Below are 22,855 nucleotides of genomic sequence, written 5' to 3' on the forward strand. Positions count from 1 at the left end.
TTGGTCACGACACATGATCCTTGATCATCGAGACCCCGAATTGGAAATTCTTGGTGCGGTTGAGGTCGTCATGCTCCGTGTCGTTTCCATGTTGAACGCTGCCATCGATTCGTCATAGGTGTTGTTGAAGGAGGCCGTCGCAGCAAGATGAGTTGCCGCAAACATCGTAGGTGTTGTAATAATAATTTCTAAGACTCTATGTTGTATGAAATGGACTAAGTTTTGTAAGTTCGCACTCATTATTGGATCCTAGTGTGAAACGTGGATTATTTCAAGATCTCCCATGAGGTGTGCTCGATGGAACTGTTTGATGTAGATAACTTTCAGGGTGTTTAGTATCTAGTGAAAGACGAGCGCCTCTAAAAGAGTGTTATTTCAGGTGGTTCTGCCATAGGCGGCCTGCAGGTGGGGCCGGCCGGCCCCACATGGCAGCCATCTGCCCTCCGCTTCGGTGGTTTGCCTTCTGGAGTCTTCTAGAGTCTTCCCACATCGGTTTCGCTGCGGATAAACGTGATTTGCTTTGACAAATAGGCCCTCCTTGATGATTTTATGAGTAAATCCTCCTGTAAACATAGATTCACCAAAACTTGTAGAATTTATTAGTTTAAACCCCTAGACCTATGTTGGTGATCCTTTTTTTGTATTTATATAAGTTATATTGACGGTTTATGATGAACATTAACTACCATCAACATAGAGCAGAGGAGCCATTGGTGTTGAAATGTTATTATACATGTAAGAAAGTACGACCGCAAGTCTCGCCTTAGTCTAATGTGGAGCAGAGGAGCCATTGGTATTGAAATGTTATTGCACACATAAGAAAGTCCTGACCTCTATACATTTGAACATCGTCTGATAGTATCCTCAGTAGTTTTCTCTGTCTTCCATGTGATGCTTGTTACTGTGTCAGTTTACTGATTTTAAGTTTGGCTAACTTAATAGTAGCATAGCCTAGTAGTACAATTTGGTGGGTGCATTGTAGTGCTTTTGAAGTGTCATTTTTTGTATTTTGGAGTGCCCTCATCAGCATACCCCATGTACCCATGACATTCAAAATCAATATAAGTATTGTACTACAGCTGAATTAATGGATGAAACGGTGACGGGAGCTGTAACACCACCGTAACACATGTGCACACCAAACAAATAATTCAATTTGCAAACAAAACAAAGATGGCACACTAGTTTAGCTAAAATAATGACAACATCCATCATTGAGAAAATTAACATGTCCATAGACAAGCAAACAATATTGGTCCATTTAAAATGCATGATAGAGAGATACATCAAATGCAGCTTTATTTACTGCTCTGCTAATGAATCCAAGAACAAGGAAACATAAGGAAGATAGTATGGTCTGTAGATGAACTCTTTTTTAATGGTATGTCTACCATACCAAAAGACACGAACAGGGATGACATAAACTTTTTTGCGGTCCATGTTATATGCGAAGATTGTTCCATCCTTCCTAGCAAAGAAAATCAAATTTCATTCTAGGTGAACTGTGATCACTATGTTCTCGTCATCAAAATATGGGAAACCAAATCTAATATTAATCCTTCCAAATAGGATCCGCGTGGTGATCATATGCTTCAATATCCAATTATCAGTACCATAGTCTTCAAGGATCCAGGTTGAAAGCTTGGAATCATTGGGACCATTAACAGTACATAAACACAAGTGACCCTGAGCTTGATGCATGGAGTGGTGAAGACCATCTGGCCTATCAATTTTCCTCCATGTGTTTCCCTCCATATCCACTGCAAATATCATAGAGTACCTCCTAGAGTGCCACATAATGTGCAGACAACCGTTAAGAAACACACTTGGTTGTCTGTAAAATGTCACATCAGTATGCTCGCCCTATTCAAATTCCTTATAGATCTATGCTGTAGTTTGAGATGAGTAGATCTCCACACCTGCACACACAGCGTTGACATCCACATATTCAATCACATAGAAGTGCAACAAGGTTGTCGGATCAAATGCCAAGTGAGCCTCACCAACAGCATGGCCAACATCATGGGTGCTAGGCGATAGAATTTTAACTTCTAGGTCACTAGATTGCAGACAACATAGCGGTATCCATCAGCCCCAAGGCACCAGTAGAGGATGAGGCTGTTGCAGCAATCTGAGAGAGCTACATTGTCAATGTTGAAGGGCAATAATTCCAAGGAGCGGGGGCGTACACCACGGACGACGCTGGTGAAGTTTTGATTGTTGTTCTCACTATCGTAGAAGAAGCCAGCCATAGTCTGGGACAATTTTTTATGGTTGTTGGGGTCCAAGATGAGGTTTTTCCAGGAGCGACAGACACATTTGCAGCAGAACAAGGAGCGGATGGGGAGGCGGCGGAGGATCTTGAAAATGACATCCTTTGTGAGGTTGGCCGGTGCATTTCTCTTATTGGGGGCCTCCTCCATTTCGTCAGTGTGCAGTACAATGAGAGCTTCCTCAGTAATGAGATCACTGAAGAGAAAAATAATCCAACAAAGATCCATCAGTGAAGTCCACAACTCATACCAAAGTGTAACTTAAACAACCATTAATAATTTTCATGGTACAACCTCATGTAAATTTAGAGTAGCGCCACATAGATATATATATATATATATATATATATATATATAACTCAAACTAGAGTAGTAGTTAATGGAGCTATAACCATTACAATTTCAGTAGTTAATTGAGCTTCCTCAGTTTTCACAAGTAGAATGTCAGTGAATAAGTGATAGTGATCATCATTGGCATCAGTAGCAACATGTGCAGTTTAAATATTATTGGCCTCAATGATGTGAATGATGGACACAAAGCATTGATTTGCTTTCGATGCCTTCCTCTTATTTGGAACCAAATGGATAACTTGGTTGTCAACAAGGAGAAGACATAGAAAGCAAACATATGAGCTGCATCCTAATACATCCAACAGCCATGTAGACACCATTGGCACAGAAATATGGCCTCAAATATGTTACAAGTTCAAAATACCATAAGGACTCACCGGTGGCACTGGAGCATATGAAACAGAAATATAGAATTAAGTAAGCACTGGACAGAAAAAGTAGTTTAAGGCAGAAGCGAAGGGCCTGTATGTTTGCCTAGACAGATAGGTATAATCAAGTAAGCACTTGATAATTAACAGGCCTAATTGTACATAGGCATTTACAGTAAGAACACTGAACATATGCAGAAAACCAAGACACCAACAGAAAAACAACTAGTGCCACCTCCTAGTTCTTTTCATCAGCATTAGTCTAACCAGATCTGCAACGCTACAATGTTTCTTGTATTTCTCATGTTCAAGCAAGGACCAAAACAGTGAAGACATGAAAAGGTAAGAAAGGAGACCTACGGATCAGATCTGTCGCCTCTGCCGCGACACACGACGTACATGGACGCCAATGCTGCCATGCTCCACCGGGAAGACCCGCTGCCTAGCCTCCAAAAGGACGCCTAAGCCACCACATCACACTAGGGATCCTTCATTGCCGCCGCCGCCGCAAGTCCAATGGGCACAGATTTGTTTCCACTTGCAGGGGATACATACAATATATAAAAGTCAATCTGTCCACACAGAGAACATATACTACTATTAGGACTCCAAAGACATGTCAACACAACCAGGCGTCTAGCGCAATGGTGAAGACAATCTATTCCTTGATCTGGGTCCTAGGTTCGACTCCTAGGTCTCATGATTTTTTGAGTTTGAATTTATTAAACCCCGACGGCAACAAGTAACACGCAAGTCGTCGGGTCTCACAGGTCAGATGGAGATGGAGAAAGGTCCCACTAGCCATCGGGTCCCAAAGGTCGAATGGTCCCACAGGTACACATGACACGCAACCCGTTGGGTCCCACAGGTCGGATGGAGATGGAGAACGGTTTCACAGGTACAAGTGACACGTAAGTCGTCGGGTCCCATAGGTTGGATGTTGAAGGGTCCCGTAGGTACTCGTCGGATAGAGAAAGGACCGAGCGGAGACTTCTATGACGAATTGCAAGCGTCACGGATGAGTAACTATAGGTCCTATAGGTACACGTCGGATGGAGAAGGGTCCCATAGGTACACGTCGCATGGATAAAGGATTGAGCGGAGACTTTTATGATGAATTGCAAGCGTCACGGATGAGTAACTGCAGGTCCCACAGGTACACGTCGAATTAAGAAAGTACAGTGTGTAGATCTATAACGAAGCCATTTATAGATCAAATATTGTTCGTCACAGATATGTAATTAGTTCGATGACGAAGCCTTGTTCGTCATAAGTTTAAATGAGATCGTCACAGATGAGTCGCGCGAGTGATCTATGACGAAACCATGCGCTCTTCTATGATGTTTTTTGTGACGATGCCTGATTTCGTCATAGAAAGGAAGGGTTGCAGGATCGTCACCACTGATCTATGATAAAACAGAAATATTCATCATAAAAACAATCTTCTATGACGATTTCGGATTCGTTAATAACATTTTCGTTATAAAAGTGGATATTTCTAGTAGTGGCACGAGCAAGGTTCTAGACAAAGGTAGGGTGATAAACTATGGGGCTGCTTGGTTCCATCAGCAGCACTGCCTCGCCTCGCTGCATCAACGCGAGTCACAAGGATCTTGCTCTAGCCAGTGAGCTGAATTTGCTATCTCATGTGAGCAAGGAAAATCTTGCCCATGCATTTCTCGAGGTGATGAAGCCAGGAAACCAAACATGTGCCTTGGTTATCTATCTTGGCTTAGCAAGGTGCAATAGTGCCCAACAAACAAACCAAGCAGCATCTACCAAATAGAAAATAGGATATAATAAGGAGTGAATTTTGGGATCTCCTACTTTTAGAGGCTTGAGTAGAAACCTTGCTTTGGTTTAAGTGCCTGTTTTAAAGTCTACATTGTTTAGGTCCCATATTTTACCTATAGACTATAGGTAGTGGTAAGTCTCCCACCAAACAAGGCAACAAAGTAATTACATACATAAATGATGTTTAATCAGGTCACCAGTGGAGTTAGAGACTTGAAGAACCTGGGCATGTACATTACTCCGTCCTGTAATATAGTGTATTCTAGCATTCAAAAATTATCCTAAAATACAATGCATTCTAGAGGACAAATACCAATTTTGTATTAAATACTTTTTATTTATCAACCAATCACCATTAATTATGTTGATGATAGTGCCAGATTAAGAAATAAAATGAGGATACATGTGTCTTTTATATTCTTTCTTAATTTGTCTTAAAATTTCTAGAATGTACTATATTACAGGACAAAGAGAGTATCACTTATCTGATTTTAAGAATCCAAATCCGATTGAAATACGCTAGAAAAAGAGATAGCACCCACGTAAAAAAAGGAGAGGACCAATCTTTTTTATGTCTAAATAAAACGTGATCTTACTACTAATAAGAAGCTGGAGGGACAAACAAAATTAAGGGTTGTGGTTTTCGAAAACTATAGCTTCACATAACTACAATTTTATAAGTCAAAGGGACATAAAACCGTGGTTTAGAAAAAAGAGGTCATGTGTGAAAACTTCAAGAAGACTACAGTTTTAACAAGCCATGGTTTTAAAAACTATAAGATTTATTGCATCCAAACACTCAATAGCTTTTAAAAAACAAAATATTTTGTAAACCATAGTATTTCTCCAATACTAAAAAAAATACTTTACATCTAAATAGGGCCTAACCAAACTCTAACTACGAAGACGGTGAAAAGCTAGTATAGGCACCACCAGCAGCGTTGATTGTTTTTTTTTTTTCACTTGCGAATTTGCACCCCATGGGCAACGGGCTCTCAAAGGTCAGTCTCAAAGATGTGCACTTGACGTCTTGCAAGGACGCACACGTAATTTTGCATACTAGCACCACATTTCCCGAACCGGACCTTCGAGAACCTTGCATTCGTCTCCACGCCCCTCAACTCTGCCCTCCCCTCCACTCCATTATGCCACCCGGGACCCACCAAGCACCCTACCCCACCCATCAGGGGCCAAACCCACCTCAACCCACGTGATGAAACCCCTCGCAAGCATTCCCAGCACGCGCCCGCGACCGGCGACAGCAGGTCACCCCGCGGCGTCTATAAATACCTCGTCCCCATCCCCACCGCCAACTCCCCGTCCGCATATAAGCGCGCACGCGACCACCTCCCCCTCGCCTCCACTGACCTCCCCTCGACGGAGACGCAAACCCTAACCCACACATCAAGCCAGCCTCCCGGATCCCTCCACCCTCCTTCTCCTCGATCTCTATAAAAGACCGCGGATTTCGAAATTCTTTCCGCGGGATCTCTAACGGCCTCTCCTTTCCCGCGCGAATCGGCCTCGGATTGAGCTTTTTTTTCGTCCCGCTGTCGTAGTGAGATTGGGGATTTCCTCTGGTGGTGTGGGGGATTCGGGCCGTGGATGGCGGAGCTGGCGTTGGAGGGGAGCCAGCCGGTGGATCTCTCCAAGCACCCCTCCGGCATCGTCCCCACGCTCCAGTAAGTCAGCAGGACCTTGCTGGATTGGGCGCCCTCCCCCCGAAAGATTCGATTTCTGGTTGGGTTGGGGATGCGAGGCTTGGAACGCCGGCTGAGATTTGGCTGCTTTTGAGTGATTGGTTTGGTTGTGCTTCAGCTAATCATAATCCGCTGGGCTTGGTGTATTTGGCTGGCAGCGAATCTGGTGAAGCTGTAGTTTCAGCGCTTGTTGGTGGTATTGGGGCTAGATCCAGGATTCCAGGGTGGTGGAGTCACAAGGACCAATCCTCATGCGCAGTGAAAAGCTCATGAGTCATGACGATATTGCTTTGACCTGCCCTACTTCCCTGGAAAACAAATCGATTTAACCATGATAATGAAAGCTACACGAATTTGAAATATCGAGCTGGACTTAATGTTGAAAGTTTGAGATTGATGCTACTGGAGTGTTCAGGACCTCCTGAATCTTATTAGGGTGTTACTAGTAGAGAGGGTGGATGTGTATGTCTGAATGTATAACCTTGTGCAAATTTGTGCTGATGCTAATGCTTGGTTGTTAGTATTTTTCTGTATTTGTGTGGTTCTGGACTTCTGGTAGATTCTGGTATGAAAGTGAAGAAGGAATTAACTTAGTACCTCCTTATGTGCTCTTTATCTCTCCTGCTTTCATAGACTGTTATAATGAACTGAACATAGCTGCACATATTTGATTAACTAAGAATTTTACTCTTTTTATTTTGGCTTTTGTTGCTCTGGGGCGATTCTATTCTCTGTTTTTTCTTTGTATACTCAACACAGAGATGTTGATGTCCTTGCTGTGTTCCGCTCTATGCTGTTTGGTCTGGTAACAGGAATATTGTGTCGACGGTCAATTTGGACTGTAAACTGGACCTCAAAGCAATTGCCCTTCAAGCACGTAATGCAGAATATAACCCCAAGGTGGGATTGTTGTTTCAATGCATTTTTGTTTTCATTTTTATTCTGCACGTAGTGCTATCTATTTTGCCAAGGTTCTGTTTGTATGTAGCAACCACTGCTGGTGCTACTTCTCCAGAACTATTTTGTACATGTTTGCTTGTCTGTATTAAGGTTTTTGATAAATGAATGGATCACAGTGCTGTATTTCCAGTGTGGTCCGATTAGCATGTACTCTGGATAATACCATTGATTGAAAGCTTTTCTTTTCCTTTATGCTTCTTATCCCATAGTCATGGTTCATGTCTGTGGATGATGAATAGTCTGGAATGAAAACCATATCATTTCACATATGATAGATGTTGATCCGTGTCTTAACTATATGATTTATCTTCAAATTCATGCTTATCGCCTTGTAAACTTCTAAGAAAATACAGACCACATCTCTAAACAATTTTATCTCTCATTTTTCAATAAGTATTCAGCTATCAACTTATGATAAATTAGAATTCCATCTGTTCCTACATTTTATATGAATACATTTAAAAAATTCATATGCGTGTAGCTAATATGCTACGTTTTGATATACATACACATATTATTCTGCCAACTATGTCTAGCCTATAAATTGAAAATTAAGTACTTGGTTTTATCCCATTGCCACATTCAGTTCTGACATCAAGCAACTTCATTTTCATATTTTATTTTCTTCCAGCAATGTACTTTATCTTTGCTTTAATAACTATTTCTTTGTAAAACAGCGTTTTGCTGCGGTTATTATGCGGATAAGAGAACCAAAAACTACAGCGTTGATATTTGCGTCAGGGAAGATGGTAAGTTTAACTTCTATATCAGTGATGTTGTGCATGTTCTTTTTAAGTACTTCCTCTGTCCCTAAAAGAAAGCGATTTTAGCTTTGAATCTGGACAAGCGTTTGTCCAGACACAAAGCTAGAATCACATTCAAAGTTATATTAGGTATGGCTCTAACTCTCTACCATAAGAAGATGAGATTATCGGTAGCTATTTATGGTTTAGTTGTTATAGCTGTTGAAATTTAGTGTGAACACCTCATAGACACTTAACGGTTACTTTTCAGTTATCCTTTTGCTTGACTGTATTCCTAATGAGCTTCTGTCTAAGAAGTCATCATTTCCCTAATTGTGCACTAATATAAAGAAACACTTGCTGTGAATTATCAGGTCTGTACTGGAGCAAAAAGTGAACAACAATCTAAACTTGCAGCTAGGAAGGTAATTTCGTGTTCTTTTCTGTTCATCTAAATATTCTTAATCTGCTGAGGGGTGTCTGAATAATAACTGTTTTGCTGTTTGCAGTATGCTCGCATCATCCAGAAGCTTGGTTTTCCAGCAAAATTCAAGGTATGTATGTATTCCATTCTTCAAATTTGTGTGCTTTAGTTCTGGGATAAATGGCATTGAACTTTTGTTATTTCTGTGCTGTCAGGACTTCAAGATTCAGAACATTGTTGGGTCTTGTGATGTCAAATTCCCGATCAGACTTGAGGGTCTTGCATACTCTCATGGTGCTTTCTCAAGTGTAAGTTGCATTCCTTGTCTTTTTAACCATACTTCTCTCAGCTACCGTCTTGAATTGTCCTGCCAGTGTTCTGATATTTTGCTTGGCTTTCACTCTCCAGTACGAACCAGAGCTCTTCCCTGGCTTGATCTATCGGATGAAGCAGCCAAAGATTGTGCTGCTGATTTTTGTTTCGGGCAAGATTGTTCTGACAGGAGCTAAGGTTAGAAGCAATTTCCTGTGCCTTAGTCTGTCCTGAATGGTACATCTAAGCTATTCTTTTTTTTCTGACTGCATTAGACTATATCTAAGATTTTCTCTTTCCAGGTGAGAGAGGAGACGTACACTGCCTTCGAAAATATTTATCCTGTCCTCAGAGAGTTCAGAAAAGTCCAGCAATGGTATGTAGCATCTAAGTACATATTAACAGGCATGGGTAAATGGGGATTGCTATTCAACTATTGTGCCTAGTTGTTGCGGTCACCTTTTTTATCATTTTGTTTATGGCTGTTTCTTGATGGGGGATGGGTGATCACATCACATTTTCTCAGGAAACTTAAGGTTGTCACTTGGTGTATGCAGATAACTTATTGGAAGCAAGCAGGACAGGAGTGCTGAATGGGAAATGTTATTTCTGGCTGCCAGCTCCAACTTCCAAGTGTACATATAATCTGGACCTCGGAGGAGCCTATACGCTGCGGTCGCTGCCCATCGGTCCCATGAGACCTGATGCGGTGCACTTGTCGATGCCCACATGGATCATGCTTGGTCGAGTAGATTCATGGTCATGGGCAGCGATTGTAGCTTGCAATGCCTAGTGGAAGAAAGACTGAAAAGCAAGTTTTGGTCTTGGCTTTTCAAAAGTCTTCTCTAAATGTTTACTCCATAGATGAAAAAGGCAAATGTAGTGTATCTACTCCTTTACATGTTATGATGATACTGAAAAATTCGGACTTTTTGATGGATGGACTGTTGCTAACTGCTGTATTCAGAACAACGATAGGTGTTCTGCTTCTGCCATGGAGTAGTTCATTTTCCCTTTTGGAAATCCTTTGCCCTGGGAGGCTGGGACTCTGGGAGTGTAGGTGCAGCCCCAGCTCATGGAGTGACTGGATGTATCCAACTCTTTCTCATTCAGCAATGCTCACCTAACATTTAGAGACAGTAATGCCAGCAACTCCAAGCTTCGCTGCTGAATCTCCGTCGGATCAATTTGGACATCATGTGACATTTTTTTGTTTGGTCTGTGCGTAGCTTGCCCTCGTCACGCACTTTTTCCAACTGGGGTCTGGGGCACCATTCCTGTAGAAAGCCTGGATAAATTGGCAAAAGCCCGAAAACAAGGACGAACGAACGACGTGGCTTTGAGCACACGGAAAATCATGATGGCAGCATGAACCACAGAACCAGAAGAGCATCAGCTTCTTCTCCCCTCCCTCGTTTTTTACCCTCACGCGTTTCTCCATTCGGCCCCAATATCCCGCGGTAAAAATCTGCAGAAGCTTCCATGTTCTTTCCACCAAAAAAAAAGTGCCAGTTTGCATTTGTCTACCTGTAGTAAAATTCCCACTCGATGAATTTCAAGCTTGAGCAAAATAGAAAATGGGGGCCAGTAAGATAGACAGAAGAGGATTGGCAGATTTGTACGGTAGTTACATCTCTTTTGTTTTCTTGGGAAGGATGTAATAAAGGGTAGAAAGGGAGGGTAGCTCACATCACACATGTTTGGCTTATTGGAGCTTGCGTTTGGCGTCAGCCTAGGACCTGACGAAACTGACGAAACACCACACAGGGCACACAGGCCACACAGCACAACTGCACAAGCAAAGGGAGTGCGAGGGAGAGCAGTACGAAAATTGAAAGCAACCGGCCAGCCCGGCACGCCGTATCCGTTTCAAATCCACCACCCATTACCCATAGGCCCGGCACAAAAGTTAATGAAAAAGGGGGGCAGATTTGTTGGGGGATATATATATTTCATCCCGTTATTAATCCATTTCGTTATGTGTACATATGCTTTGCCATATTGCCAATATTTTTCTCTTCGCAAAAAATAAAAAAATGAAAATGTTTTTGCTCCATTAATTCAATTTGATAGACGTATATCAGTAATATATCTAGTGTTTCTATCTATTTATTTATTCGTCTTATTATGCAATTGATGTAGTGATACTATAATGAATCACCTAGGATTTTGATTTTCAAACAGTTGTCTTGACACGGTGCTTCACCTCTAAGAAACTTCCTTTTTAGGGTATTTATATTTACAAAATATCCTTTATTATTTCTATTATCAGAAGAAAAAAAATACTCCTACTAAACTTGCAACTTTTCCAATATATAAATAAAAAAATGAAACCCAAACCATCAAAAGCTCCCACGCAATGCATATGCAACCGACCCAAAAAAAAGCATGAATGAATGGATTGAAGCAGCAGCATACTTTAGGATGAAGCAAGCAAAATAAATAAAATGTGAAAAGAAAAAAACACTGGAAAACCCAAAATGAATTTCCATTTGTAGCCTTTCCACAGCTGTTGCCCAAAACATACCAAAAGAGAGAGAGAGAGAGAGAGAGAGAGAGAGAGAGAGAAGAAAAAAAAAAAAAACAGGAACCCCGGCGCCTTCCCATAAAAGCCTCTCCCTCCGCTCCCAAACAAAAAGCTCCCGAAATCCTCTCACCTACTCCTCTCCCTCTCCTCTCCCTCTGGCAGCGCCGCCTTCGCCGGCGGTTGCCTGCCTGCCTACCCCTTCCGGCAGCGCGTCGACCTCGACGCGCCTCCGTCCAACCGCAAGACAGGAGCATGGACGTGCACCCGGCGAATGCGGCCGCCGACTCCCTCGGAGACCTGTTCCCGCACCAGCCCGCCGGTTTGGTCAGTCTCCTCGCCGCCTCCCCTCCCGCTACAGCTCCCTGTTGGGTAGTGATATTTCTTTTGCAAGAATTTTTTATTCTAGGGTTTTCTTGTCTCGCCAAGAAGCGGCCGTTTTGTGTTCTGTGTGCGGGAAGGAAGTGGAACAGGGGGCGGTTTTCGTTTCTTGGTTCTTGCGCTCTTGCGAGGCAGGGGGTTTAGGCGTCGCCTGTTGGAGAATTTCGGTGTCTGTTGCGCGGTTTCTTGAGATTATTGTCCGCAGAGACCTGGGTCATGGTGTTCTTCCCTTCGTTTGTAGCCTGGTAGCGGTTTTGGCTTGCATGTTTGGGGGATGAAGCGGTTGCTTCGCCTCTGCGCTCTCCACTGCTTCAATCCTCATTTTGGAGCGGTTTGCCCGTGCTTTTGTTCAATTTCCTGTCCACTACATGATTCTTTTGTTCGGGTGGGGGAAATTTACCGTGCAATTCAACTGTTCTTGTCCTGAAGAACTGTGACGGCCCCTGAAATTCAGCTGAAGCTTTCGTCAGGGGTGGAAATTTCCCACAGGAGCAATCGGGCGGTTGCGGCCTTACTCTATTCTTTTCCGCTAGGGTTTGTGCTGTGCTCATCAATGGCATTATTCTCGCAATTAAGCAATGGAAAGGCGTGTCCTTTTTGGCCATTTGTGAGCTGTGAGGTCATGTAAAAGAGGAAGGGTTGGGGGAGAAAATGTGTGCTTGCTACCTTTATTGTTGATGTGCGTATGTTCCTTCCCTCCTGACTCCTGTCATGGTCATTGCGTAAGTGCATCCCATTGTTTAATACCCTGTGCTCCTCACTGTGGTATGATGCCTACTTGAGATTGTGACGGTGATATTTCGGTTAGGTGTCAATTGGTTGGGTGGCACTTGCAGTGGTAACTGTACCACCAGAGACATTGACAAGCAGTTTCTTTGAAAATTATTCAGTTTCTCGGTGGGGTTCTGATGTTGGACATTTAGAACCCAAGGACAGTTTTCGTTGCACCCCCATTCTAAGACAATGACAAGGGGTTTCTTTGAAAATTCTTCAGTTTTTGGGTGGGATTCTGATGTTGATGTTAAGGGATGAAAGAAGATATCATTTCTTCCCGTACCCCCATTTTGGACTTGGTCACATGCTTTTCTGTTTATAAGACATGCTTTGCAAATATAGTTTAGTTCAGCCAGCTTGCAGCATTTACGGCTATTCAGTCGATCTTGCACCAACTGTACTGCTTAATTTAGATTGTAACTGAGAAACTGCCATAGTGTTTTGCGATTTCTTTGAAAATTAATCAGTTTCCAGGTGCGATTCTGTTGTAGAACTTACAGAATTCAAGGAGATATCATTTTCCCTGCACCCCCATTTTGGACTTCACATTTTCTGTTTATAAAACATGCTTTGCGGTTGTCGTTTAGTTCATTCCGTTTCTATTCGGTGTTCATTCCATCGCACTCCAACTGTAATGCTCAATTAGATTGTACTAACTGAGAAACTGCCATAGTGGTTTGCGGTTTCTTTGAAAATTAATCAGTTTCCGGGTGCGATTCTGTTGTAGAACTTACAGAATTCAAGGAGATATCATTTTCTCTGCACCCCCATTTTGGACTTCACAATTTTCTGTTTATAAACATGCTTTGCGGTGGTCGTTTAGTTCATTCCGTTTCTATTCGGTATTCATTCCATCGCACTCCAACTGTAATGCTCAATTAGGTTGTATAACTGAGAAACCGCCGCAGTGGTTTGTGGTTTCTTTGCAGATTATTCAGTTTTTGAGTGGTATTCTGATGTCGAGCTTCCAGAATTCAAGGATATATATATCATTTTCCTTGCACCCCCATTTTGGACTTCTGTCACATTATTCTGTTTATATGACATGCTTTGCGGTTGTTGTTTAGTTCATTCTGTTTGTAGCATTTACTGCTATTCATTCCATCGTGCACGAACTGTAACGCTTATGTAATTAGATTAGATTGTAAATAAGAAACTGCCATAGCTGTTTCTGCTGGCACAGTGACAATTGTAAATGCAGGACGTTTCTGTTCAAATATCTCCTTTTGTCAAATTTATTTCCGTTAATCCCTAGATGCTCCTCATGCTTCATGATTTTGGTTGAGAATTTGGCCTATATTAGTATTTTTGTTATAGAATCTGTTGGAGAGGGGAAATTGATTACTCTACGTTTCTACTCTTCTTTGCGTCGAAGTCTTACTGGAATAATCCGTATCTGAGTAATTTTTCACTTGTTCATAGGCCCTAGAACTAGAAATTCTATTCATGCTTTTACCGTTCTTATTATCAAATTCAACCATGTAGAACCAGAGTTTAAAACTGAATTGTCGGTAGTTATTTTGGCCATTGCATTCTTACTAACTGTTTCCATGCCATGTTACTCTTTACTTCGCAGGAGAGTGATGAGAGCAACATAGAATGGCTCTCTGGCTACGTGGAGGACTGCTTTTCGAGCTCCACATCCTACACAAATCCTGTTTTTGCAAGATCTGCTCCTGCAATGGCAAGCCAGGGTGCTGGAAAACCAAAGTTACCGCCACCTTCATCTTCCAATGGCAGGAGAAAGAAAAGGAGCCTGGCCTCTGTTATGACCAACGACGATGATCAACAATACATCATCCCATTGTATGTTGAGCCACCGCTAATCCTAATTGATCAGAAGCATTGGATGGCAGAGAGCGAGCTGATCCTCCCCAAGAAAGACAAAGACCAAGAGGTTTGCCAGCAACAAGGGCAGGAAGAGAAGTGTGAGAAGGGTGTGCAGCGGCTGGTGAAGAGGTGTAGCAATTGTTTGTCATGCCAAACACCACGATGGAGGGATGGCCCATCAGGGCCCCAAATGCTGTGCAATGCATGTGGCCTGAGGCTTAAGCCAGAGAATAGGTATGCCACCATTTCTGAGGAGCATTGTGGCCAAGAAACCAAGAAAGAACAAGAACCAGGAGCACAGCGAGATAAGAAGAAGATGAAGAAGAAGACATATGTGAATGAGCCCCAGTCGTCAGATCAGGCAGAGAAGCGCTGCACCCATTGCTTGTCCTCCAAGACCCCACAGTGGAGGGCTGGACCTTTGGGACCGAAGACTCTTTGCAATGCCTGTGGCGTGAGGTACAAGTCCGGCAGGCTGCTGCCAGAGTATAGACCTGCCAATAGCCCGACTTTTGTGAGTTGCATACACTCCAACTCTCACAAGAAGGTAATGCAGATGAGGCAGGCTGTTGCGCAGCAGCAGTGAAGCAGCGATGGCCAAGAACATCTCCAAAATCTATGGCCATCACATTGGAAGCGTTAGGGGCTCTCTTAGATCGTAGTTTAGTCGATGCTCAGAAGATGAGAACAGAGCATGGTTATAGTAGGCATCCTCTTGTTAGCTCTAGCAGTGTTCTACCTGAGAGACTGATTTGCTAGGTGTTTTAGACGTCGGATTCAATACAATCTGGTGGTTGCTTGGATATTATCCTGAATTGTCCTATGGGTTTTCGGCCTATTAGATATTCAAGGTTTTAAATTGAGCAGCCTCTGAAATTTGTTTTCTTGAAGAAATCCATGCCTGGGAGTAGTAATCGCAATTGTTTCGTGTCTTGTGCAGAAGCCTTGCTAGAGAAGGGAAGCAATAACTCCAAGACATACCATAGACCGGCTAACTGAGGCCACATGCTGTGTACCTTCGATATCGTGTCTTGTGTGGTAACTTTAGTTCCTGATTTGTGTAAACAGAATTGTTATGAAAAGCCATCGGTTCCTGGAAGATTTGGCCATTTGGGAATGTACATTACCTCACGCAATCTCATCAAATGAATGGCCTTTTCTGGCACCAAGACCTTCAGGTGCAGTGCAGTGCTTTGCTTTGCTTTGAACCAATGGCCTGCTAGTCCCAGCAGGTTCAGAACACAAAGATATTACAGTAGATGTCTGCAGGTCAAGGTCGTGTACCACGCTGCTTTTGGGGTCGAGACAAATCCATCCTATTCATTCATCATGATGTGTGAGCCTTTTCACCTTTTTTGTTGCGCATGGATTCGAATGCCCTTTAATTCTTTTCCTCTTTGTTTTTTAGGTCCAATACAACAATGGCTTTGTGGGATGGGACACAAAGTACAATGCTAACAAAGCATTCTCCTCATCATCATCACTATCCTGGTGTTGAATTGAAGCTCAAGCTAGGTTTATTTGTACCAGTATCAAAATTCCAAAGGAAACCTGGCTTGTGTTTTTGACATCTAGCTCCATGGCACCAATGGCGTGATTCGACTGTCTTTGGTCAAGTCTCTGTGGTTGGAAGAACATGGTTGCAGTACCGGTGCCTGCAGTGCTCATGTTGATGGCTGTATGTACTCTGCTCGCATTGCCAACAGACTACAGTGCTGCCAGGACAGTAGTGGCCCTGCAACACATGAACGTAGCCCTGCTGCATTTACATACACTTTTTTGACTGTTGGGCTCTCTTGCCCTGCCAAAGTGCCAAACCCAGTTTTTTTTTTTTTTTTTTTTTTTTTTTTTTTTTTTTTTTTTTTGCAGCAGGCAATGACCGAGCACATCACTGCTGTTCAGTTTCGTGAGCGCCACTGGCCATTCTTCAATGCAATTCTTTGACGATGTACTACCTCTCCTTACAAAGGAAGGCAACTCTAGATGTATTTTTAGCTAACTTGTCTAAAGTTTAACCAAATATAGGTAAAAATATTAATATTTATGAAACCAAATGATTATAGTATGAAAATATCTCATGATAAATCTAACAATACTTATTTGATATTATGAATATTGATATTTTTTATTTATAATTAATCAAACTCAAGATACTTTAACTTGCTATTGTGCTAGAATAGCATTCTTTTGTGAATGGATAGAGTACATATATTTTAACTTGGTCAACTATAGGACATGTTTTGAACACATGGATTCTTGTTGTCCCAAGAGTTCTAACAAAGCATCCCTGCAAGAAACACAGTTAAGAAGAAGAGACCGCTGGAGTTGTGATGGGGGCTTTTTCACCGTATGCCAAGAGTGGTGGTTGGGGCTTTCTCATTAGAGAAAGCGATGGAGATGTGGTGAATGCTGGATAGGGGCGAGTTGATCACTTGCTCAACGCCCTCGAGGCAGAGTTGATTGCTTGCCTCCATGGTGTCCAGGCAGCATGCAACCTGGGGATTGGAAACTTGATCCTGGAAACGGATGCAACGTTGGCGAAACAAGCTTTGACGACTGATGATCTTGCCAAATCGATGCCTGGAGGTCTGATAGATGAATTAAAGTCTTTAGTGTCATCAAACTTCATAAATTTTGAGTGTCTCTCGGTCAAGAGTTCGTAATAGGGCAGCTCATGAGCTTGCCCTTGTCGGTGGCGGTAGCGTCGCACATTACGTGCACTGTCCCGGATAACGTTCATGTAATTGCCGTCGAGTAATTCTCAACTCAGTTGGAATGAAAATCTACCCAGGTCAAAACAAAAAAAGAAACACACTGTACTGCTTTTATTTCACACTGGCTGACGCAATATACAGAATACAAAGTGTGTCAAATAGTAGTAAACATCACAAGTCTATAAACGATGTAAAACAACGACCACAATGAACTGGACATCGTCAGCAGACAGATGTATGTTGAAATCAACAGAAGCAGAAGGGCACCGAAGCTTTATTTCTGTGATGAAAATGGTGAACATCTCCAAAAACAGTTGCCAGAATTGTGCTCTAGGGCTCGACCACCATGCTCTCTGCTTCCTTCTTGATGGACTGGAACAGCACTGATGAGAGGTAGCGCTCACCAAAGCTTGGGAACACGACCTGCGTTGAGGAACAAATTGGTTTTAGGACTTAAAAAAATCATTCCCGAGCACATTGACAAATCTAAATTTTCTGAAATTCCGGTCAAATGGCGTGTCAAAAGAATATACAATTTAGTATTTTTTAACTAATGGGCGATTCAGTTGATCTTCGTCTACAGAGTGTTGGAAAGCCTTAGCTGCCAAATTGGGCCCAATTGTCTCAGTCCAGCCGAACAGATAGGCCCATCAAAAGTCACAACTAAGTCAGGTCTCAAAAGTTCACAAACTATCACTGAAGTGCAGATGTTGCATTGACAAAACGACTGAGTTTGGTATCCCCCCCCCCCCCCCCCCCCCCCCCCCCCCCCCCAAACCCCCCATAGGGACTTAGGTCTAAATATACAAGTAGAACTATTCATCTGTGATTTATTAGACATCAGATGAATTTCCATGAAAGACTCATGTGACTGAAAGAGCTACACACCTTAAAGTGCTAGAATTCAGAGGGAGGAAATGTAACACTTACAACAAATAGCTTTCCGGCATTTTCAGGTCTCTTGGCAAGCCTAACTGCCGCAGCCGCAGCTGCACCAGAAGAGATTCCAACCTACAGAAGTATAAATCATCAATAACCGAGGCATGCAAATTATTAGTTCTTAATAGTAGAGAACAATGAGACCTACCAACAACCCTTCTTTCAAAGCAAGAGACTTGGCAGTTTCAATAGCTTCATCACTTGAAATCTGGGAAACAATTGAAGGCACCAAAATGTTATGCCAGGTAGAAGAAAGCAAACGCAAAGACACTTGAGTACAAGATAAAAGTGGATCAGCCATAAATTCCGTTAATGAGGGGAAAACAGTACTGTAACCAAAGAGAGTAAAAAATAGCATGCTTGTTTATATACTTCATAATATGTTACCCCACATCCAATTTTTTATGTGGTTAGTGTCTAATGAGGCAATTCTAACTAAGGACAACATGATCAAAAGAAACTGGGTTGGTGATCCAGACTGTTATTTTTGTGAATGCAATGAAACAATAGACCACTTATTCTTTAAATGCTCTGTAGCCAAGGTGATTTGGGCATGTGTGGCTAGATGCATTGGTGCTGCGGATATCCCTGGAAATCTAAACCAATGCTGGAGTTGGCTGGAAAAGTGGTTGCCTCTTGACAAAAAATTCCATGTATGTGGCACAGCAGCCATCTGCTGGGCTATCTGGAAGGCTAGGAACAATGCTTGTTTCAATAACAAGATCATTAAAAACCCATTAGAGATTATCTGTCATGTAGGGGCGCTAATGAAGTTCTGGGCAGGACTTTATGCAGAAGTGGACAAGGAAGCGATGAAGGGGCCAATTTAATGCTAAAGCTGGCGATGGACATTCTTGCCGCCAAGAAACCCAAGCTGGAGACTAAAGGGAATGAAATTCAAGAATATCAAGATGGTGACCAGTTCAAGGAATGATCAGGGTGTTGAGCTGATGCTGCCCTCACCATCGCTCCATGGGGTGCAGGAGGAATACGACTTCTATCTTTTCTTTCTGATGGCTGCTATATGGCGTTATTGTGTAACGTTTTCAGTTTGGCTTACGATGGCTTTTGCTGGGAAGGTGATAGGCAGTATTGGGTGGATGTTATTAGAACTGTCTGTGGTTAGCTTAAGTCACCTCTTGTGCAGGAGGTTAAGCGCAGTCTGTTGGTTGGTTGGTGATCCTCTTGCGCTGGCGGTTAAGCGCACTTCTGTTAGCTGTCTGGTCTTTTCTTGCTTCTTCTTACATGTCTAAAAACTGCTTGTATTTCCGTTCATGTAATGGAAATGGGGAACATCCTCGATTCTAAAAAATAATGAGGGATATATAGGTCTGACATGATATTGGAATCAGTGCACCACTTTGACTAATAATACTATGAACATATACCATTTCAATCAAATAGAAGAAAGTAATTACAAAAAACATTTTCCATGATGACTCTAGTAATAACACCAATATTATGACGTCAGTCCATATGGTTCTTAGAAATCAGTGGTCAGAGCTAAAAAGGTCTGACCAACAATCCTAAATGGACTTAAACATGGGATCAGAGGTAGTATGCCCTTTCTACAGCCCAACTTAATACAGAAGAACATACCTGTAGAGTTTCATCAAGGAGGTCAACATCCAAAACTCCAGGGATAAAACCAGCTCCAATTCCTTGAATCTTGTGTGGTCCTGCATTATGGGCACTTATATCTCATGAGTCCAAAACAAGAAGCACAATAATTTGTTGGAAGAAAATAGTTCGCAGGGGGGTTACTTCTCCAAAAGAGATCTGTATTTGTATAGTTGACCCCAAAAAAAGCCTTACAAGGTCATGTCAGAAATTATTAGCTATCTGATATTCTTGTTTCAAACCACAACTATCTGGATACCATTTCTTATATCTCCCTCACTTTTAAAATGCTTCACATGCCCAAGTGCTAAGCAAAGCAATTTATACTACCATACACTCATAATGATAAAAAAAGTCTATGTACTTAGGAACATATTCAAGGTGCAAAAATTACCAGGTTTTCCACCATTCAAAACAGCACTCTCCACTGGCTCCACACCATAGAGCTACATAGAGATAAACAATAACATCTAACTCATCTGGTACATTGGAAAAAAAGAACAATTATCAAGGTGTCAGCTAAAACTGCCATGCATACTTACCTTGACATTAGGATTTTGCTCTCTGAGGTATCGCCCAGTACCAGTTATGGTACCTCCTGTCCCGATACCAGATACAAGGGCATCAATTTTTCCTGCTGTAGCTTTCCAGATTTCAGGCCCAGTAGTCTCATAGTGAATCTGTGTAACATATTTCAGCATGAGACTTCAGAAAGTAAATATCAACATGGCTAACAGAAAATTGTCCAAAATAAATGCTATGTTATGCTGCACCTTTGGGTTAGCTGGATTTTCAAATTGTTGAAGGATGTATGAGTTGGGAGTCTTTGCTTGAATCTCTTCCGCCTTTTTGACAGCTCCTTTCATTCCCAGGAGTGGGTCAGTAAGGACAAGTTCAGCACCAAAAGCCTTCAATATGATCCTCCTCTCCATGCTCATGGAGGCAGGCATTGTCAGTATAAGTTTGTAGCCCTTGGCAGCAGCCATAAAGGCCAGTCCAATGCCTGTGTTGCCGCTAGTTGGTTCAATCAGAACACTCTGGCAACAATTGACATGGAAAGCAAAATATTAGTACAATCTAATACCAACATCCTGAAATTTATACAAATATAGATTTACAAGCAGTTTGCAGAAAGTGTTGACTATCCTATAACTATAACTGAACTCCCTTGCTGCTACTGCCATAGAGAGTTAGAGACTCAGTTAAACCATGTATAAAACAAGAAATCAATCATTTTTAATCTTATATAGATGGTTAAAACTAGATAGACACTTTAGCAGGTCATTCTAGCATCACCGATCAAGCGAAACAAATGGCTTCAGTTTTGTACCATGGGAGTCAACAATACCAGGTTAGGCACAAGCAATGGTTGCTTAGGTCATTTACGATGCAGAATAACACCGATGCAGGATAATACCAATTGGATTCTCCATCGAGGACTAGGAGATGTATGCTATTGTAGGATGGGGGAAGAGCTATCCAATAACTGTAGGTTATAAAAGTGCAGCCGAAATGGAGAAGGGAGAAACTGACTTGCCTTCCTCTAAGAAGATATATAAAGCAAGCTTGCTTCTTGTACTTAAAATATATATACTCCATTAAACAAAGGCTCAAAGCACTATGTTAGTGATGTCCATGGTACTCTATCTAACAGTTGGACAGATGAGAGCAAACACTTTTTTAAATAAAGCATCTGCTCCAACAAGGCACTACTAGGCACAAAGCAACGCAGAATAAACTTATAATCCCAAGTACTCAACAACCACAGGACATGATAACTTTCTTATGCAAGCTTGATGCTTGAGGACGAAAATGGCAGCTAGCACGTGCTTCTGGATTCGGCAATATAAAATTAGCATTCCAATTGAATATAATAAGGCAGTGGGCACTGGGCAAATCAAGAACCCAAGCTATTTCCCTAGAAACAACAAAGGAAATGCTCCAAAAGGTTCAGTCACCCACCACGCCTGGAGTGATCAGCCCCTTCTCCTCTGCGTCTGTGATCATGCTGTAGCCAATCCTGCACAAATACAACACGCACTTTCAGTCAAAGAATACTGAAGTAAGGTAAAAGGAAGACCAAAACTTCCAAATAAAGAATAAGGAAAAGAAAGTTAAAATCATTGGTGCAACATCTAATATTTTACTCAAGTAAAACATCGACCTGAAGTTAAAATATACTCAAAATAATAAGGAGAAATATGAAATTTTACAGAAGCAAAACATCGATCTGAAGTTGAAAAAAAGAGCCTTCGGTCAGAGAAAGCAGAAAGAACCGCACCCCTCGTGCTACAGCAACAGGGGTGAGAAGTGAGAGAGCTCCTTCAGAATCAGAAGCGCTACCTATCCTTGACGCTGGAGCAGGGCTCCATGGACTCGAGCTTGGCAACGACGCGGCCGACGCACCCATTGGTCACCTTATTGAGGTACACCAGCGGGGTATTCCCGATCAACTGCGCACATCACAAAAGAATCAGCTTTTACGGGGCCACATCGAAATCGAAGCAACAACCGAATCCGCCCCCGAAAGAAACCGGCGGAAATGGGCGGCGGGCGCTCACCTCGGTGATGTCCTTGGCGATCGACGGCGAGGCCTCTCCCATTGGGTCACGAAGCTGAAAAACCAAGGGGCCGGGAGAAAAAGATCAGAACTTATCCAAGATAGGCACACCAATTGGTTTGGTTTGGTTCCCTCCGCGAACTGGCGAGAACAGAGAGAGAGGAAACGTACGGATTCGGCGCAGAAATCCTGGGGGTTCCTTTCGCGGACGGACTGGCGGCTCTCGTCGGAGTTGGGGGTTGGAGAACTTTGGAAGAAGCCGTTGGAGATGATGGCTGGCTGGTGGCTTTATGCAGGCGAGGCTGCTGGCGCAGAGGAGGAGCAGCTCGGGGCGCCTGGTCCAAGGTGAGCCGTGTCGCTGCAGGTGGGGCCCCGCGAGGAGATGCCTTCGATGGCTGGTGCACGTGGACTTGGCACGGAGCGGAGGCCGACGTCGTTCGTTGAATCTGGACGGCGTTTGGCTCCGGCCTCCGGTATCCGGATGGAGTGTGTGGAGTGCTGCTGTGCGCATGCCCTTGCACCTTGCTGCACGATGCTGGATTTAGATAAATAAATAGGTTTATTACAGCTTTGAGATTCTTGTTTCTA

At 42.6% G+C, this 22,855-nt stretch overlaps 4 protein-coding genes across 6 annotated transcripts; 2 read left to right on the plus strand and 2 right to left on the minus strand.

The window, feature by feature from the left end:
- Positions 1-2,051: 2,051 nt before the first annotated feature.
- LOC136507775 (uncharacterized) lies at positions 2,052-2,423 on the minus strand. Its single transcript, XM_066502394.1, has one exon. The coding sequence runs from the start codon at positions 2,421-2,423 to the stop codon at positions 2,052-2,054; it is 372 nt and encodes a 123-aa protein (XP_066358491.1).
- A 3,693-nt stretch (positions 2,424-6,116) lies between these two features.
- LOC136506676 (TATA-box-binding protein 2-like) lies at positions 6,117-9,897 on the plus strand. Its single transcript, XM_066501571.1, has 9 exons — positions 6,117-6,468; positions 7,299-7,386; positions 8,124-8,195; positions 8,564-8,614; positions 8,699-8,743; positions 8,829-8,921; positions 9,022-9,123; positions 9,228-9,301; positions 9,483-9,897. Coding segments are annotated over exons 1-9 (603 nt in total). The 5' UTR covers positions 6,117-6,391; the 3' UTR covers positions 9,484-9,897.
- Positions 9,898-10,251: 354 nt separating this feature from the next.
- LOC136506675 (GATA transcription factor 15-like) lies at positions 10,252-15,237 on the plus strand. 3 transcript variants are annotated; one of them, XM_066501570.1, is made up of 2 exons: positions 10,252-10,385; positions 14,181-15,237. In XM_066501570.1, exon 2 carries the CDS (start codon positions 14,286-14,288, stop codon positions 15,018-15,020), a length of 735 nt encoding a protein of 244 aa, XP_066357667.1. In that variant the 5' UTR covers positions 10,252-10,385; positions 14,181-14,285; the 3' UTR covers positions 15,021-15,237. The 3 variants fall into 3 exon arrangements, with proteins under 3 accessions (XP_066357667.1, XP_066357665.1, XP_066357666.1); XM_066501568.1 differs by lacking the exon at positions 10,252-10,385 and adding an exon at positions 11,526-11,821; XM_066501569.1 differs by lacking the exon at positions 10,252-10,385 and adding an exon at positions 11,544-11,776.
- Positions 15,238-17,234: 1,997 nt separating this feature from the next.
- Positions 17,235-22,643, minus strand: LOC136506674 (cysteine synthase-like). Its single transcript, XM_066501567.1, has 11 exons — positions 22,439-22,643; positions 22,269-22,322; positions 22,051-22,160; positions 21,670-21,727; positions 20,481-20,744; positions 20,250-20,387; positions 20,102-20,153; positions 19,687-19,766; positions 18,236-18,295; positions 18,079-18,159; positions 17,235-17,571 (listed from the first exon to the last, which is right to left on the minus strand). The coding sequence occupies exons 2-11, from the start codon at positions 22,308-22,310 to the stop codon at positions 17,479-17,481; spliced, it is 978 nt and encodes a 325-aa protein (XP_066357664.1). The 5' UTR covers positions 22,311-22,322; positions 22,439-22,643; the 3' UTR covers positions 17,235-17,478.
- Positions 22,644-22,855: the final 212 nt, after the last annotated feature.

Source organism: Miscanthus floridulus, chromosome 15 (genome assembly GCF_019320115.1).
Source record: "Miscanthus floridulus cultivar M001 chromosome 15, ASM1932011v1, whole genome shotgun sequence".
Taxonomy (NCBI): domain Eukaryota; kingdom Viridiplantae; phylum Streptophyta; class Magnoliopsida; order Poales; family Poaceae; genus Miscanthus; species Miscanthus floridulus.